General features: G+C 39.1%; 1 protein-coding gene across 3 annotated transcripts in view; it reads left to right on the top strand.

The window, feature by feature from the left end:
- The first annotated feature begins 1,396 nt into the window (after nucleotides 1-1,396).
- The window catches only part of LOC137300506 (histone-lysine N-methyltransferase EHMT1-like), a 149,593-nt gene continuing 131,870 nt past the window's right edge, over nucleotides 1,397-19,119 (top strand). For 2 of the 3 annotated variants that reach the window (XM_067969604.1, XM_067969603.1), the window contains exon 1: nucleotides 1,777-2,112. In XM_067969604.1, the coding sequence (XP_067825705.1) occupies nucleotides 2,038-2,112 (75 nt within the window). In that variant the 5' untranslated portion in view covers nucleotides 1,777-2,037. Of the gene's footprint in view, nucleotides 1,460-1,776; nucleotides 2,113-19,119 lie in introns of those variants that run through there. The other variant, XM_067969605.1, reaches the window with a different exon arrangement.

The raw sequence follows: 19,119 nt of genomic DNA, 5'->3' as shown, positions 1-19,119 counted from the left end.
CACATTCTGATTCCATGGTCCTGTACTTATAGAAGTATTTTATTGATAAAAAAAGCCTAATTTCTAGCTGATATGAATGAGTGGCTCATTACTATATTTACACATTTTTTTATTAATCACATTTGGCTGTAGAACTACAAGCCCACATTCTCAAAAGATTTGTTTTATAAGTGGGGTTATTTAATGTAATTAATATCAGGTACTGGCTGTGTAAGTGTACAGCTCTGGTGCAGATATAATGTGCTGAGTGGTAAATATAGATTATTATAGTTTTGGAGAACAATACTCATTTTCCAATTATTTGAAATGCAACTTAGTTTGCATGCTTTCCCTTTTTTAAGCCTCATAGTCTCATAACATTCTTCGACAGTGAGTTGTGCAGACAAGGTAGATTTTGTATTAGGTAATTATTACTATTGGTCTTGAGAGGCACTCTGACAATTTTAAATCATTTTATTCATGTAAATTTTTTGTTATCCAAGCAGTTTCAATGCCCTGCACCAAATGAATATTTGGATTGTGTGATAGGCACGTGATTGTGACTCTAATTGGAACTACTAGATTAATTATATCTAAACTATGTTTAAAACAATCAGTAATTTAAACTGTCCTCAGACAACTTCGAATGCATATGAGTTAAAAAGTTTGCCTTTGACAAATGCAATCCAGGCTCTGGCCGTTAAACTGCTCAGACTCCAATTAATAGACAAACCAGACAGATGCATATTATCTTATACAATATACATGTAGCACTACTGACTGTTCTCATATCATTTACCTTTCTAACATACAGCTTTAATGTTGGGAAGACGCATGATTTTTATCTCTGAGAGCTAATTGATTAGTTATGGATGAACTAAATTGTTCTCCTATTATAGGTTGCATTTTTAAAAAGGTTTGATCATTTTTCAAGATCTCAATTCAGTGGTTTAGAGTATCCTTTGTTAGTTTTATAAGCCTACAGGCATTTGACAAGGATCAGAAATCTTCAACTATATATATGTAAAATTAAAGATATGGAAATATGCATATATTTCTATAATTTAAAAAAAATTAATCCTATGTTTTAGTGGTCTGCATTGTCCTCATGTTCTATTGTGTGCAGTATCTGCCATTTTCTGAGCAGACATGCATACAGTAAGTAATTGTGGCTGTGAGAGAAGAGGATGTTCCATGGTGATTTGATACCATAATGATCAGCTTGAAAGAGAGGCCCTAAGAAAATGTGCATGTTGTAGTTTGGAATCAGTGTTGGGGAAGAGAAGGGAGGGGAGGATTCCTCTGCTTTGCTATGGGTGGGTAGCAGCCACACACTTGAGGACTGCTCCACCAGGGAAAGAGAGAGAGAGAGAGAGCGAGGGAGAGAAGACCACTGTGTCTCTGAGAGACGATGACGTCACGCGGCTGGCGCTGCGTCACCCCGACCTGAGCCTGAGCCATGGCTTCACCGGATCCTGAGGTAACGAGCAACTTTTCACTCACACTTCCCCCCTCCCCCCAAACTCCGGCCCCCAACCCCCCCACTTAAAACCCCGCTAGGGGGAGGGGAGTCATTGTCTTCTCGGTACCACCCCCACCCCTCCCGGCCCGGCCCTTCAAATACCAGCCGGCAGATTCGGGGTTTTTTTTATTAAAAGTTGGCGCTTTGTGTAAAAGCCGAGGGGGGTGGCCTGCTGACCAGAGTACCCGGGAGCGTGCGGCCCCGCAACCTGTATAACGTATGCGTCGCCGGCGTAGCCGTACGGAGGCGCATCCATCAGGCTGGTTCCCGGGTGCCGGGTTAACAGACAGGAACGCAAGCCTCGCTCCAACGCCGAGGACTCTCCACAAGATTTTTTTTTTGTTTGGCCAGGCGACTGGGGAAACGTGTGCGAGAGAGGGCATTTTTTTTGTGGTTTAAAAAAAAATCTCCATGTATGCGGGCGCACCTCACTGGTAAATGAGAACAGCGTGGTTTGCTTTTTAATGTGCGAGTCTGCACTCGGCAGTTGCCAGCACATTCAAAAAGAAAAGTGATTTTTTTTTTGGGAGCAGAGTATGGAGGATGGATGGACACCTTTCCCAATGGTCAACAGAAGCCTCTTCGAAGTTGAGCTTTTACACGTTGGAAAGGTGGTCTTTTACATAGCATATACATTTCTGCACTTCTTGCATGTTTTCAGTTTCTTTTGTTTACACTGTGGCCATTGATATTTTGCAAAAAAAAACAGTTTCATTTTTTTAAAAAAAGAGCAAAGCTGCTTCTTCCTCCAATTCTAGTAAATGAAAAAAAGATGACTTCTGATTTTTTTTGTTGGGATGTGCACAGTCTAAAGGAGATGAGCTTTTTTTTTAGGGTGTCTCAATTTGGTTATTATAATCTGGTGGTACAGTAAATTGGTTCAAGATTTATTGTGATCTGCACTATCGAGTTCTCAATTCTGCTTGAGCTGTTAAAGCAAACTCATTGTCTGGCAGGTGAATGTCAAAGTAAATTTTACTTGCATTTGATCATGACATGTTAATGTTGGATTTGCTTGCCTGTTGTAAATGGATGGTCTTCAATATTGAATCACCTCGCTCAATTGCACTAAATTTACAGTAGTTTTAAATCTGAAAGTGGGAAGAGTTTGCAATGTCTAATGCAGGGCTTTTGGTATCCTTGCTTCAATTGACCCTTTTCATTTACCAGTTTGTGTTCCTGTGCATAACAAAATGTTTCCTTCAGAATCTCACTTTCTCCTGTCATTAATCAGCCTAAAGTAAAGGGCCTTTATTGAATGGCGTTGCATTGTGATACTAGATCAGGGGATTCCACTTTAGATGGTGACCAAACTGTTTCATTTCAGTGAGGTCAGACAGGCCTGTTTTTCATGTAGAATTTATTCTTCTTTGTTACTTCCTGCTCTTCTCTTCGAAGTTCAGGTTCTTCTAAATCTATTTTTAAAAAAGTTGTTTTTTATCCATGTTTTCTTTATCATTTTTCTTGAATCACCAGGTATGTCTAAGTCTTTACAATGTAAGGTGAATAGTCAGAATGCATCAAATCTCTACAAAGTTGTAGCAGTAAGTTTTAAAAGTGGTTTAATTTATTGTAAAAAGTTTAATCTTTGATGCAAGTTGTTGTTTACATAGGGTAGAGATCATATTGAATTGAAGCTGCTGTTGCAACTCCATTTCTGTTGTTGGTTTTTGACTGATGAACTCAAATTGATAAAAATGGGAATCTACCAAACTGATGAAGATGTTGGTTACTTATTGCTGTAGCTAGCATCACAATTGGTGTTAATGCTGAAAACCAAGTCATTTTAAATTGTATCTTGTAGCATGTTTAGGATCAGTTGACATAATTTGGACATTAACACAGATTCAACATCTTGTACTCATGCATATATAACTTCTCTTTCATATATGTACCAGGAATGTTTATTTTTTAAAGCTGAACAACTGGTGTATTTTATTCCTGTTGATATAGCATTGTATTTCTAGTAAATGGAATGCAATTCATGAATACTGTCAGTGGTATGGTCAATGTTGTCTCAGTTAGGTTTTACTTGTTTGGCAGAAATTAGAGTTGACCTTTCTATTACTCTACTGGACATATAAACTGCCCTAAGAGTGCGCACAGTGACACCTACAATTATTTTTGGGAATACTTGAAGAATGTAGAACTTAAAATTGAAGATCTTCCTGAAGGCCAGTACAGTTTGCCTTTTAAACTGATAATGTCCGATGAACAAACTTTAGCCATGAATTTAACTGATGAAGGATTGGAGATTAATTACCCTGTCCCCATCACACAGAATCACATTTTTGAGTGATTTAGCCAATGTCTGTGTATTTCAACGAGTTTACTTCTACCAAATGAAGAACAGTGTGACCATTGTTTTGTTTTAATTACTGGTAATTTCTATTTTTTTTTCAGTCGAGCCTTGTGGACTAAGGGATTCAGAAAAATGGGTTAAGGCAGTTTGAAACAAAGTATGATTTTTAACTAGACTTCAAATCCACATCCAGAATTTTAACAGTGACTTGAACCAAACCCTGGTGACATTAAGGGGTCCTGTAACTATTTCATTTCCCTCCCCCCCCCCCCCCCCCCCAAATTGTCATGTTGAAGTGAACTGTTCATGATGGTAACCTACTTCTGACTGTGCCTTGGTGTTTATGTTGAGGTTAACGTTTCTGTAAAGATGAGGTAAAATTGTGATATGTCCTGACATTCCTCATTATATTGATATTGTTGTTTAAAAGGTGCTTGTACTTTATAGTTATCTGTTGATGACGTCCAACCTGCATTCACGCTGTATCCAGTAACTGTATTCTGTACTCAAAACCTAATGCAGCATCCTTCATAAAATGAAAATTGGACTTGCATACAATACCAGATGATTTTTAACATTAAATTAACATTGCTTATCTTGTTAGGGCTAGAGATCTGCATTCAATGTTGATTTTCAAATTTTGTTGTGTAAGTGGTGGTGTGCAAATTTACAAAATGGAAGAATATGTTAAGATCTTTGTTTAAACTATAGATTTTCAATAATTGTAAAAAAAAATACTGTGAAATATTTTGGATTTATTATCTTGAATTCAGTATTATAAAAATGAACTTAAGAGGTTACTTTTTAAGATTCAAAGTAGTACAGTGGATTAGTCTCCAAATGGCAGGCCTTCATGTCTGCCAGCAGCTTGGACCATGAAATGGCTGAATCTGCAGTGAATTTATATCCAATGAGCATGCTCAGAATGCTGTAACTGAACCTATAGGGGGAGTAGAAGAGTTGACTTGTTTACTGTATTGAAGTGGAGCTGATCAAACCAACAACTATAAAAGTATCCTTCATTAAATGAATAATTTGCACATCTTTCCTTCTGAAAACTTCACCCACAGAAGTTGCTATGTTCTAGTGAGTTTTAGATGTCTTCATCTGGTGACTTATTGGAAGAGTGTTGAAATGGGACAATGCCAGCCTTTGTGTCAGCTACTGTTGATTCAACACAGTCTATTAAGTCTTATGATGTACTTTGTTGTGCCATTTAAACATGTAACGCTGTTGAGATTTTCAGACTAGTACAGTATGTGTAGTTTATACAATGTAAACACAATTTATTGCAATGTGTATATATAAGATATGCTTTTTATGTTGCCTCTTGCCAATTTGGATTCTTACAATTTGCAAGCCCAGTAAATACCATCGAGCTGATCATCGCTGAGGAATAAAATTGGTTAAGTGAACTGTTTCTTTCTACCAATATGCCATCCTTTTAAGATGTATTTCATTTATCCAGTGTTGCTGAAACAGATTTGCCAATAGTTCTAAAATGAATCTAAAGCGTTAGCTAGAACATGCACTGCACAATGTCGCAGCTGGTTAAAATGGATTAAGGCATGATCCAAAATTATATTTTGACTAATAGCTTGGTAAAAGCACAGTGTATAAGAAAAGTTAATTCTTTGTTGATCTTCTCTTGAATGTACACACTAGAACTTAATGGGGTGTTAAGAACATAAGAAATAGGAATAGGCCATATAGCCCCTCAAGCCTGCTCTGTCATGCAATAAGAAAATGGCTGATCTTCAACCTCAACTCCACTTTCCCGCCTGATCCCCATATCCCTTGATTCACTTAGATTCCAAAAGTCTATCGATCTCAGCCTTGAATGTACTCAGCGACTGAGCATCCACAGCCCTCTGGGGTAGAGAATTCCAAAGATTCACAACCCTCTGAGTGAAGAAATTCCTGTTGGCCAAAGACTGGAAGCATTTTTGATGATGGGGGGGGGGGGGGGGTTGTGGGTGAGGGGGTCGTGGCAAAACAATAATATGCAACTATTTTAGTCAGGAATAGAGTAACAATTTACTATATTGCATATCAACACATTAGTTATTGCAATGATGAATACAGTAATGAGTAGGATCAGAGATGACCATGCTTATTACGATATTGAAGAATTGGTAAAGCAGCAAACTATTAACTGAAGGACAGTGAAATTCAGCATTTTCAGATTCTTTACTATAACAACACAAGCTATGCCTGTAAATGCTAAATTGTCAGAATTATAGCTTGATTGGTAAAGGAGTCCAATGTGTTTTTTTAAAAATCAAATTGCACTATCAGCCAAGGTTGGGCAGTCATAGTTGATTAGTGTCAATCTTTGTATTTCCCAGTACCGTCAGTAAAATTACCTGCTTTTTATAGCGTGGCTAAACAGAGGTGAAAGTATTGTAAACTGAATCTTGAGTGAGTTGGCAACATTCTGCCTGCTTACAAAGAAATGATCAATTCATGTTGTTGGAGTTGCATTGGTTTTGGCAGGACACAAAATATTTTAGTGAAATCTGCACATCAATGAAACTTGGCTTTACTAGAATTGTACACTAGTATCATTGAAAGGTTCTATGGGGAGCGTTTGATTGATTCCTGGAATGAGAGGGTTGTCCTAAGAGGAGAGATTGAGTAGAATGGACCTATACTCTCTGGACTTCAGAAGAATGAGAGGTGATCTCATTGAAACATATACGATTCTGTGGGGGCTTGACAGGGTAGATGCTGAGAGGATGTTTCCCCTGGTTGGAGAGTCTAGAACGAGTGAGCATAGTCTCAGGATAAGGAGTTGGACATTTAGGCCTGAGATGAGAAGGAATTTCTTCACTCAGAGAGTCGTGAATATTTGGCATTCTCTACCCCAGAGGGCTGTGGATGCTCAGTCGCTGAGTATATTCAAGACTGAGATCCATAGATTTTTGGACACTAAGGGAATGAAGGGATATGAGGATCGGGCAGGAAAGTGGAATTGAGATCGAAGATCAGCTGTGATCTTAATGAATTGCGGAAAAGGCTAGAGGGACCACATGGCCTACTCCTGTTCCTGTTTCTTATGTTTTCAAAATACAAAAATGTTAAAAAAAAGCACCTGACTTTACTTAAAATCTTTCACAATGGCAACTCGGGCTTGGTTGTGGTCATCTGCAGTTTGTAAATATGGTACTGTTGGTTGTAGCTTGGTTGTCTCAATGCTTTGATCACTGCTAGTTTGCAAAGCAAACTTTACCCTGTACCATACAACATATTGTCCAGTTACACCTTGTTTGGATAACTACCTTCTTGTATTGTACAGCAGTCTTGGTGCATGTGTGTTTAAACCCAACATATCTGTATATTGTCGATGATTAAGGAACTGTTAATATTGTCAAAAACTGTGCCTGGAATAGCTTTTGTCACAGTATAGAATATGCATGCAGTAATATCGACTGTGCATTAGGTGTTTCAATAACTGTATCTAGTGCTGCAGTGAATAACATTTTAGTGTTTCGGATTCAATATTTTTGTTCAAGCTTCTGTAAGTGGAAGATTGTCCTTAGTGATACTATTACACCAAAGAGTACTTAAAACATCTAAGTCGAGATTTGAGATTGTTTGGCTTGTAATATTGGCTCTGATGAATGACTCATTGCTGTATTTCATTGATGGGACAAATGCCTTATTTTTTAAAAAATCATCATACATGAACCATATTGAGTTGTATTCAGTGGTGTATGCAGTGCAATAATTCATTGTGGAGGGCTATATTTGTATACTACAATCTTGTTAACACCAAGCCAAGATCTTTTTTCCAATCATAGAATAAAATATCTAAAAGGGAATGATTTGATGACTCATAATTATGCCAGAAGCCACTGTTGAGATGGTCCTGTAAATCATTCTTTCCTTCATTTTAAACTAGTGTGCATTTTTAAAAATCATTTTCAGTGTATATTGGTGCTTTGGTTTCCATAATTATGCCAGAGGTGAGCGACAACCGATTAACATTTTGCTTAGTTGGATTTAACTGTAGAGTGGTAGAGCTCATGCAGCATTGTGTTTGCTTGTGCCTGCAAATGGCAGCCCCACATATCTGCCAGCAGTGTGGACCACGAAATGGCTGCATCTGCAGTGAAATGATCTCCAACAAACATGCTCAAAAACACAAACTGAGCCTATAGGGGGGGTTCGAATTGAGCTGCATACTATATTCAAATAGAATGAAAAAGTACTATATGTAAAAAGCTCCATTTAAAAAAATGAGAGGTTAAACTCTAGCTTGCCTTTCTGAGGCCCTTGCTTATTAGCAGCTGTTCCGAAAACATCTTATCCAATAAGCATGAATAAGTTTGACCACAATCTTGTTAAACCAGTTGACATACGTTGTTTGAGATTTGTATAGTGCTGTGTGTGCAACTTAGAATTGATTCAAAGGCCATAAGTGCATTTTTCTCAAATATGAAGTCTCTTGATTGAAAACAAAACTAAGTTTCTACAAATATTTTATGTAACTCGCCAACAAGATTTATAATCATGATGTGAATTGGCACCTTAGGAATTGACCTTGGGGTTAATTTTCTAGATTTGCATCATCTTGGTTTTTGAAATAACCTTGGTATGATTTCAACGTTTATTTATGACTGATACATTTAGAGTAGGTTTCTTAGGATGGATATGGTTGTCAAGAATTGTTCTCTCGTCTCTTATACAAATTAACATTCAACTGTATAACAAGCAATCACATTGCAAGTTATTTTGTAAACAGTTAGTGTAGAAAATAATGCAATGAACTGCTTTTAGCACAGCAGAAAGTAGCAATGCCAGTTCTGTATTGTAATTTTTAAAGAGTATCTTAGATAAATGTTTCTATAAGAATTATTCAACTTAGCTTGGGTTTTAACTTGGGTTCATTTTAAGCTTGTGCTGTGTTCAAATAAATTCTTTATAAGTAGAGCCTGAGTAAAAACAAGGATAAGTACCTCAAAGAAAATGAATGACGAGCTGAAAATGTTTTAGAGCCAATAGACATTTAATCTCATGATATGAGTGTTGACTCTTGAGTGCGCACAGGGTTTCCTCCAAGTTTAGGAGATCAACTTAAGAGTAAGTTGATAATAGAAACAGAAAATTTAATGGCAAAACTATCTAAACATTTGGCCAAATTTCAATATAAGTTCTCATCTGCTTACAGAAATCTTTCATCCACATATTTTTCAAAATTCTTTCACAGTTGAAAATGCCATTTAATATCATAAACTCACGGTTTTGAAGTAAGTTCTCCAGTGAGTTCGTGAATGTTGGTTCTCATCCAAAGAATGGACTGTTTACTGGGAGACCTTGCATTTTACAACTTTGAATATGAATGTTTGAACAAAAACCATACAACAGACATCTCATCAGACTAAACAGTGTATATATTTTTTAAATTTAACTGAGTTTTACTTGCAACATTGCCTGACTCATTCTTTGTAATTTTGCTATCAATATGTTACGTACAGCAGAAATGAATTCTTACAGTTGCAATAAGTATTTGGTTGTTACTGTTCTCATACTTCCTTTCTATTAAAAGTTTTTAACATTTTAACTTCCCCATGATTTGAAAGCTTAAAAATAAGTATGGAAATTTTCTTTCTTAGACTTTGAAGTTTGGATCAGTATAAATATTGTAGACTTCCGAAACAGCAAAATATGCTGCGATTTGTAATTTGTTACAGTTTTCCTAAAGCTCCATGAAGGAGTATTTGTCTATGTGTCTTAGGATTTTTTATATCTGAGGCGATCTACAAATGTTGTATATTATCTTAGGATTTTCATTTATTTTTCTTATCTTCCTTCCTCCCCTTCACCTCTGCCCACACCATCCTCGGGCTAGGAGGGCAGGCATAAGATCTGCTACAAGGCCTTTTTCAATACGCCCTATCAGTCAAGCTCTTGGGGGATGTGTAAGATTGGCTTGTGAATCTTTTTCTTTTCCAGTCCATTGGGGAAATTGCCTGCCTTCCACATTAGCCATGCTGAGATTCTGGAACTCTGCGATAGCACATTGGTGTGCTGACACATGGTCTGGTGTTCTGCCTTCTATTTGGTGTTGCTTCACACTGTGTTGTACGAAGAACATTTTATTTCTGTTTTAAATAATTCATATCCATTAAATGGTACAGCCACACCAATAGTCAGTGCTTTTTCTCCATTTGTGTGCTCACTCGCTCTCGTGTGTTCTCTCTCTCTCTGTTCGTTTTCATTCTCTTGCGTGTCCTCTCTCGCTTTCACGTACCCTCTCGTGTTCGTGTGCATTGTCTCTCGTGTTGTTTTCTCTGTTGTTCAATGTCATGTTTTCACTTGTTCTCTCTTGCTCGTGTTCTCACTCGTACACATTCTCTTTTATTCTTTCTACTTTCCCCACTTTCTCATTCTTGCTTGCTCTCATTTTCTTGTTCTTTATCTAGTTCTCTGCTCTTTCTTCATACTTTGCTTTCCTGTTTGTGTATACATTCTTTTTCCCTGTCATTCTTTGCATTTCCCTCTTTCTAATGCTTTTTTCATTCTTTCACTCTTGTGTTCATGTTCTATTTGTTCTTTCCCTCTTTCTTTTGTGCTTGTGTCTTTGCTCTCTTTTAGCATTTGTGTGTGAATATGCTTGCTCTTTTCTCTTTTGCCCTTTTGTTTTGCTCATGCTATCACTTGTTCTTTCCCTCTCTCTTTTTGTTCACTCTGCAGCTTATTAGTTTTTCTCATTTATTCCTTCTCATTCGTAGCCCCCTTGTTCCCCTCAATTTCTCTTTTTTTCTCATTCTTTTATTTTTGTGTCCAGCTCTCCTATTTTTGTTCTTGCCTATTTTGCGTTCTTTGTCTCGAGTTTCTCTCCCTTTTCCCTCTCGTTCACTCTCCCGTTTTTGCTTTATCTTTATTCACCTCCAGTCAGGTTTCCATCTCTCCCACTGCAGCCACATTCTCAGTGACTGTGACAGTAGTGCATTATCCCTCCTCAAACTCTCTTTGTCAACACAGTGAACCACATCATCCTCCTCCAAATGCTTCTCCCCTGTTGTCCAGCTTGCTGAAAATGTCGTCGCTTGGTTCTGCACTTGCCTATTTGCTGACTCCAACTTGGCAACGTGTCTGTTTTGATTTGGTTGAGGAAGCTTCAGCATTCACTAATATCTGTTACTGGAGCACCTTATTGTCATCTTTGTTGGAAGCAAATTGTGCTCTGCTAAAGTTAAACCAGATACTGAATTCTGCTTGTTCAGGAGGGACTTGCAGCATCAAATATGTTCATCACTTTCTATTGAATCAGTGTAATTTCAAAGGTTGTGAAGCTTGCTTCCATCTCTCTAAAGGATCCATTGGTAAAGGATTGAAGTCCTGGAAAGTGATTCTTTAAAACAGGATGGCTTTGCTCATTGCATCTCCTCTCATTGGGAATAAGACTTCAGAACCAGATCTGCAGTTCAAATCTGAAGAAGTGCAAACACTTAGGGTCGCTGAGCTTCATCTGGCACAGCAGGGGAATGATCATCTTACCAATAACTTTTTCTTCTCTTTTGAAAAGAATTCTTTTTCTCTTGTGTAACATCTAAAAGCAGACTATTTTAGGCCAGGAAAGTTTAAAAATGTGATATTTCGTAGTGCTTAGAAAGATGGAAAATGACAGATTTACCCTGGCACTATATTTTTGAACGTAAGTAGAAATTAGATCTATGAAAATAACATCTACATGTATATGGCAGAGTGGCACTGTGTTGAAGCACCAAACTAATCCACCATGAAGTTCAGGCTGCCTGTACCTTTTTCCTCCACTTGCGTAGTCTCTGGATTTTCTGTTGTTGTGGAATACAGTCACAGAATACTCAGACATTTGTGTTCTTCACCAAGGGAATGATTCTTTAAGAGATTCCGTTCTATGCCTTTGGATCCAGAAAGATCTTTTGGAATCTTTGGTCACCAGAGCAACATTGATTCTGTTGTTCAATCTGTTAGAACTGTATACCATTTGGCATTCAGCTCTTTCTCGTATAGTTGTTCTACTCTCTTTAGAATGTAAGTTCCTCCTCAACCTTCCATGGGTGTAACCCCAGTATTTAAGAAAGGAGGGAGAGAGAAAACAGGGAAGTACAGACCTGTTAGCTTGACATCAGTAGTAGGGAAAATGCTAGAATCTATTATAAAGGATGTGATAACAGGACTCTTAGAAAATAATAATAGGATTTGGCAGAGTCAACATGGATTTATGAAAGGTAAATCATGTTTGACAAATCTATTGGAGTTCTTTGAGGATTTAACTAGTAGAATAGATAAGGGGGAACCAGTGGATGTGGTGTATTTGGAGTTTTAAGCAGGCTTTGGATAAGGTCCCACAAAGGAGGTTAGTGAATAAAGTTAGAGCACATGGAATTGGGGGTAATATACTGGCATGGATTGAGAATTGGTTAACAGACAAAAAGCAGAGTAGGAAAAAACGGGTCTTTTTCAGGTTGGCAGATTGTGACTAATGGGGTGCTGCAGGGATTGGTGCTTGGGCCCCAGCTATTCACAATCTCTATCAATGATTTGGATGAGGGGACCAAATGTAATATTTCCAAGTTTGCTGATGACACAAAACTGGGTGGGATGGTGAGTTGTGAGGAGGATGCAAAGAGGTTTCATGGGGATAGACAGGCTAAGTGAGTGGGCAAGAACATGGCAGATGGAATACAATGTGGAAAAAAATGTGAAATTATCCACTTGGTAGGAAAAACAGAAATTCAGAGAATTTTTTAAATGGTGAGATGAGTCACTGATAGCTAACATGCAGGTGCAGCAAGCAATTAGGAAGGCAAATGGTATGTTGGCCTTCATTTCACAAGGATTTGAGTACAGGAGTAAAGATGTCTTACTGCAATTGTATAGGGCCTTGATGGGACCGCACCTGGAGTATTGTGTGTGGTTTTGGTCTCCTTACCTGAGAAGGGATGTACTTGCCATAGAGGGAGTGCAACAAAAGTTCACCAGACTGATTCGTGGGATGGCAGGATTGTTGTATGAGGAGAGATTGAGTGGACTAGGCCTGTATTCTCTGGAGTTTAGAAGAATGAGAGGTGATCTCATTGAAACATACAAAATTCTTAGAGGACTCGACAGGGCAGATGCAGGGAGGATGTTTCCCCTGGCTGGGGAGTGCAGAACTAAGGGTCACAGTCGCAGAATAAGGGGTAGGATGTTTAGGACTAAGATGAGGAGAAATTTCTTCACTGAGGGTGGTGAATCTTTGGAATTCTCTACCCCAGAGGGCTGTGGAGGCTCAGTCATTGAGTACATTCAAGACAGAGATCGATAGATTTCTCGATATTAAAGGCATCAAGGGATATGGGGATAGTACAGGAAAGTAGCGTTGAGGTAGAAGATCAGCCATGATCTTGTTGAATGGCGGAGCAGGCTCGAGGGGCCGGCTGGCCTACTCCTGCTACTATTTCTTATGTTCTTACGATTGTTGAGCACGCAGACTCTTAAGTGAATGTCTCTTTATTTTTTTTCTCTTGATTATTTTCTCCTGCTCTCTCCTGAAGGCAGTGACTTTTGCAGAGTGCCGTTCCACAGGTGCTGGCAGTCTTCTGGGTATCTTGCCCACGTGGCTGTTTGTCATATGTGATCATAGACAGTGTCAGCTTGCTATTGATCTTAGGTTGTGACTTCAGTTTTGGCACCAAGAAAATCTTCCCACCTATATGCAGCAAGTGGATGAGTTTTCCTCTTTATGGTTTTCGGAGAATAACAGGTAAATATTGTGATAATGTGACAATATTTGCACAACTGACGTTTCCAAGTTTTAACCAATTAGTGTTCACTCTTATTCTAGATGGGGAAAACCAGTAGTAGGTCCCCCTCCCTTCTCCTGTTTCCCTCCCGTACCTTGGTGTCAAGATTTATGAAGGGATTCAGAAGATGATCTGATGCTCAACACATTGTTGTATCTTAATCTTGTCCTTCATAAAACATTGGATTGGATGCTGTGTGTTCATCTGTGCTTGAATTTCTTGTGCAATGACTGTCTGACTCCATCCTTTTAATATAGGCATGTGGGCCAGTGAGCTACAAGCATTTGCAAATAGATCCTCTATATTTTTATTTGGCAGTCAGTTCAGGATGTTCTTTGACTTCAGCCCAGATTTTTACCCATAATTGTTTATCTTTTGACTTTTTTAATCTTTTGTCAGTTTTGGAGATACCTACAGCACATATATTTAGGTAATTATTTGTTTTATTTGGGAAAATCTTAGGCAACCCTTGGGTTTAAGTTAGGCAGTTCCAAAGGGAAATCATTAAGCCCACCATAAGAAATTTTTATCCACATTACATGAATGCGTTTAGTGTCTACTTAATTTATGATCCATTTTTAGCCCTTACTCTCAAATTTTTGGTAGTGATTTCTAGCTTTGTTAATGGACCTTGATTTTATGGTGTGCTGTATCTTCAGAATGTTCATGGTGTACTCATGTATCTTTGGTAAGTCATTCATGATCATGATGCCTCTTTGAGGATCACTATATAGCACTGTACTTAATTTTGTCAAATATTCAAAGGGAAGAAAAGATTCCATCACTTTGAAGAGATGATAAAATCAAGAATGGTGAAGATGGTGAGACAGTTCACAGTCAAGTCTGACAGCTATGCCAAGCTAGTTCTTGTGTAAAGCCTATCTCTTGTGTAAACTCCAATGAAGTAAGATTGGGAAAGCAATAGTTTAAGTCTACATTTTAAAAATAAAAATCTTGGTCTAAGCATAGCTTTCCATTTCTGCTGACTTCTGGTTGGCATAAAGGAAATCAAGGTTCTCTCATTGCTCAAGTAGTTCTTTACTTGGTATTTTCTGTTTGGCACTGATCCTTAATTCAGCACTGATGCACCACGTTCCTACTTTTGATGACTTTTAACCCAGGTTCATATTTGAGGCCCAGGCTTACGGATGTATACATCACGAGAAGTGGGAAAACCTTTAAGTATGAAGAAAGAGACCTCTGGACCAATGTTGCAGGATTCTTGATGTGCCATTAATGTACTGTAGACGTTTCCTCAGTATTAGGGAGGAGAGCCTGCATGATACTGCCAGGGGTAGGTTGTATTAGGGATTTGGATACATTGCCCCAAGGTACTGCAGTACTGTTCTGTGTCTGCAGTTGGTGTGGGAGCTTAATGAGAAGATTAATTATTTTTTGGAGGAACCTAGGTGAAGAGCTGGGGACCATAGTCCAGGACATTCCCAAGGCAGAGACGGTGGGGGGCGGGGGTGGGGGGAACAAATTGTGAAGGAATGATGGAGATGTCAAGCTTGGGTTTAGGAAGCTTGAGGATTCCAAGAAGGAGGCAAGGCTCAGGAATCAATCCCATGATTTTGAGGTTCTGAGACAGAATAAGTTTGAGTCGGTGCCTGTGATGAGTTTTGATTTCTACAGTGAGGATCTAGGGAGGACGAAGAATGTTAAGGGGGGATTTTTGCTGTTTAGGAGGTAAAAAGATGTAAGGTTCAGAGGAGCATTCAGGGAATATTGATAAAATTGAGAACTGTAGTGACAGAGAGAGAGGATTACCCAAGAATGTGAGATGGGTGCTAAATAAGTCTCCCCAGGTGCAGATAATATTCAAGTTTTGGGCTTTATAGAGAGTTGAGATTAAATGAAGTGTTTGGTGCAAATGAGGAAAAGGAGCATCTATGGCAAAGCTTTAGCCATGGAAGAGATGTGGGAGTTTCATTTTGAAGGCATAGTACATAGCGAGACCAAGAATGTTGATAGATGAACAAAGCTATGACTTGAGAGAATAAAGACAACCCTTGGCGGCTTTCTGTAGTTCCCAGAAGTTGGTTGAAAAGCATCATTGACAGAGGCCTGTGAGAAGAATAAATAAAACTGTTTTCACTAGATTGGGTTAACAGTCTTGCTTCTGCCATTCATCCCACAAGCTCTCTCCATTGGCAATAATGTGACGCTGGCAACTATGTAATGTTCAATTAATTCAAATTTCTATACTAATCCAACATTTTACTAAGTAATCAAGTAAGGAATCTCTTCAATTTATGAAGCCTTGGTTGTATATCAGTGTTTAATGAATATGTTGGTATCCAGTTTTAAACCTGCTCCTGCTTGGTCTTCATACAGCAATTTAATTACTTCTAGACCCTAAAGATTTAAATAGTTATGAAACATGGTAGGCTTAATTATGCTGTGTTATATGTGTGTTGTCATCAATGCCAAAGACATCCTCGACACTTAAAAAGTGGGAAGAAAAAAGTCTTACCTGGTTTTCTTTCATGAAGTTTTGTTCTTTGATCTTCCTGTGGCCAGGCAGTATAAAATTGTTGGTGAATAAATGAAGAAGGGATGAGATCCATGACTCTTTAAGGTTTGAAATAGCCATGTCAGCGCGCAAGTTCTGCATGGTGTAGAATGCCACAGTTTTCCTTTTGAGAGACTAGTTTCTCTTAATGTTTCAGTGAGTTTTCGGCAAGACCAGTTGAAGTACAGTGGCTTGTATGGAAAAAGGTGCAATTATTAAGGTCTTTCAGACACATGCTTGAGAGGTTGGCTCCTGATATTATTTGCATCCTGACTCCCAGCAGGATCACAGAACTTTGTGGCAGACCGTCGAACAGACACTGGAGAAGTGAGATAGAGCAGTGCAATAAGTGACTCCATAAAATAGCGAATGTGGATTCATATACGTGTCTGTTGATTTACTAGTTTATGATGCCACAGAGAATTGTTGAGTGGAGGTATGGGGCTTCAATATTGAGAGTACATGGGAGGAAGAAGTGGAAAATTGGGGGGAATTGTAATTGAGCTCTGCTTGTGCACCTCCCAATACAGGATTCACAGTGGCATAAGCAAACCATTAGGAAAAGGTTACTTGCTCTCTTAGCCACAGCTAGTCTGTGGGTGGAGAAAGATAAACTTTTCTTTTTTAAAAACAAGTCCCTGATTCTACCCCCAGTCTCCACTAATAAAAAATAAAAAACTGCAATGCTGGAAAAGGAAATAAAAACACAAAATCCTGGAAAAACACAGCATCAGTAAAAATAAAAGATAGAATCATAGGTTATAGCATGGAAGGAGACCATTTGGCCCATTGAGTCCATGCCGGCTCTATGCAAGAGCAATCCAGCTCGTCCTGCTCCCCTGCCCTATCCCCGTAGCCCTGCAAATGTTTTCCTTTCAAGTACTTATCCAGTTCCCTTTCTTTGAAGGCCACAATTGAATCTGCCTCCACAACTCCTTGGACAGTGCATTCCAGATCTTAACCACTCACTGTGTAAAAAAGTTTTTCCTCATGTCACCTTTGGTTCTTTTGCCAATCACCTTAAATCTATGTCCTCTGGCTCTTGACCCTTCCACCAATGGGAACAGTTTCTCTCTATCTACCCTGTCTCGACCCTTCATGATTTTGAAACCTCTATCAAATCTCCTTGCAACCGTCTCTGTTCCAAGGAGAACAACCCCAGCTTCTCCAGTTTATCCATGTAACTAAAGCCCCTCATCCCTGGAATAATTCTAGTAAATCTCTTTTGCACCCTCTCTAAGGCCTTCACATCTTTCCTGAAGTGCGGTGCCCAGAACTGGACACAATACTGGCCGAACCAGTGTTTTATGAAGGTTCATCATGACTCCCATACTTTTGTTCTCGATGCCTCTATTTACAAAGCCCAGGATCCCGTATGCTTTTTTAACTGCTTTCTCGACCTGCCCTGCCACCTTCAACAATTTCTGCACGTATACCCCCAGATCTCTCTGTTCCTGTACCCCTTTTAGTTGTGCCCTCCAGTTTATATTGCCTCTCCTCGTTCTTCCCACCAAAATGTATCACTTCGCACTTTTCTGTGTTAAATTTCATCTGCCATGTGTCCGCCCTTGCCATCAGCCTGTCTATGTCCTCTTGAAGTCTATCACTATCCTCCTCACTGTTTACTACACTTCCAAGTTTTGTGTCAGCTGCAAATTTTGAAATTGTGCCCTGTACACCCAAGTCCAAGTCATTAATATATATCAAGAAAAGCCGGGGTCCCAGCACTGACCTCTGGGGAACACCACTGTATTCCTCCCTCCAGTCTGAAAAACAACCGTTCACCACTCCTCTCTGTTTCCTGTCACTTAGTCAATTCTGTATCCATGTTGCTACTGCCCCCTTTGTTCCGTGGGCCGCAATCTTGATGATAAGCCTACTGTGCAGCACTTTATCGAACACCTTTTGAAAGTCCATATACACATCAACTACATTGCCCTCATCTACCCTCTCTGTTACCTCATCAAAAAACTCAGTCAAGTTAGTTAAACATGATTTGCCTTTAACAAATCTGTGCTGGCTTTCCCTAATCAATCCACAATCGTCCAAGTGACTGTTAATTCTGTCCCGCATTATCGTTTCTAAAAGGTTCCCCACCACTGAGGTTAAACTGACTAGCCTATAGTTGCTGGGTTTATCCATATATCCTTTTTTGAACAAGGGTGTAACATTTGCAATTCTCCAGTCCTCTGGCACCACCCCAGTATCTACGGATGTTTGGAAGGCTATGGACAGTACCGCCGCAATTTCTACCCTTACTTCCCTCAGCAACCTAGGATGTATCCCATCCGGACCGGGTGACTTATCTGCGTTAAGTACAGCTAGCCTTTCTAGTACCTCTATCAATTTTTAGCCCATCCAGTATCTCAACTATATCTTCCTTTACTGAGACTCTGGCAGCATCTTCATAAGAGAGCAGATTAATTCATGTTTTGAGTATTAACCAAAATTGTCAAAATTCATTACTAAAGTTGATGATGATGATAGCAGCAACACCATGCATTTATATAGCACCATTAATATCCCAAGGTGTTTTACAGAGGAGAAACGAATGCCAAACCAGACAAAGGGAAAAATGGATGCCAAGCTAAAGGAGATATGAGGGTTGACCAAAAGTTTGGTCAGAGAGGTGGATTTTAAGGAGGGGAGAGACATGGAATTCCAGAGCATGGGGGCCTAGGCGGCTGAAGGCACAGCCATTAATGATGGGACGAAGGGAGGGGGAGATGCACAAGTGTCCAGTCAGAGTAATGAAAAGTGGCAGGGATGTTGTAGAGCTGCAGGAGGTTAAAGAGCAATGGTGAAATTTAAACTTGAGGATGAGAATTTTAAAGTTGAGGCGTTGAGCCACTAGGAGTCAATGTAGGTCTGTGAGGATGAAGAAGGCTGAGCAAGATGGTAACATGTCATAAAAACAATGATGTGACTCATAACTGGGATATGTTTAGAATAACCAGCGCTGCACCTAAACTAGATAGAGACAAGGAGGCTTTTGAATAGCCTTGATGCAATAATTGCAAAATAT

The sequence above is a fragment of the Heptranchias perlo genome, chromosome 31 (genome assembly GCF_035084215.1).
Source record: "Heptranchias perlo isolate sHepPer1 chromosome 31, sHepPer1.hap1, whole genome shotgun sequence".
NCBI classification, from domain to species: domain Eukaryota; kingdom Metazoa; phylum Chordata; class Chondrichthyes; order Hexanchiformes; family Hexanchidae; genus Heptranchias; species Heptranchias perlo.
Note: the sequence above shows the minus strand (reverse complement) of the source record. Positions and strands in the feature narration are given on the sequence as shown.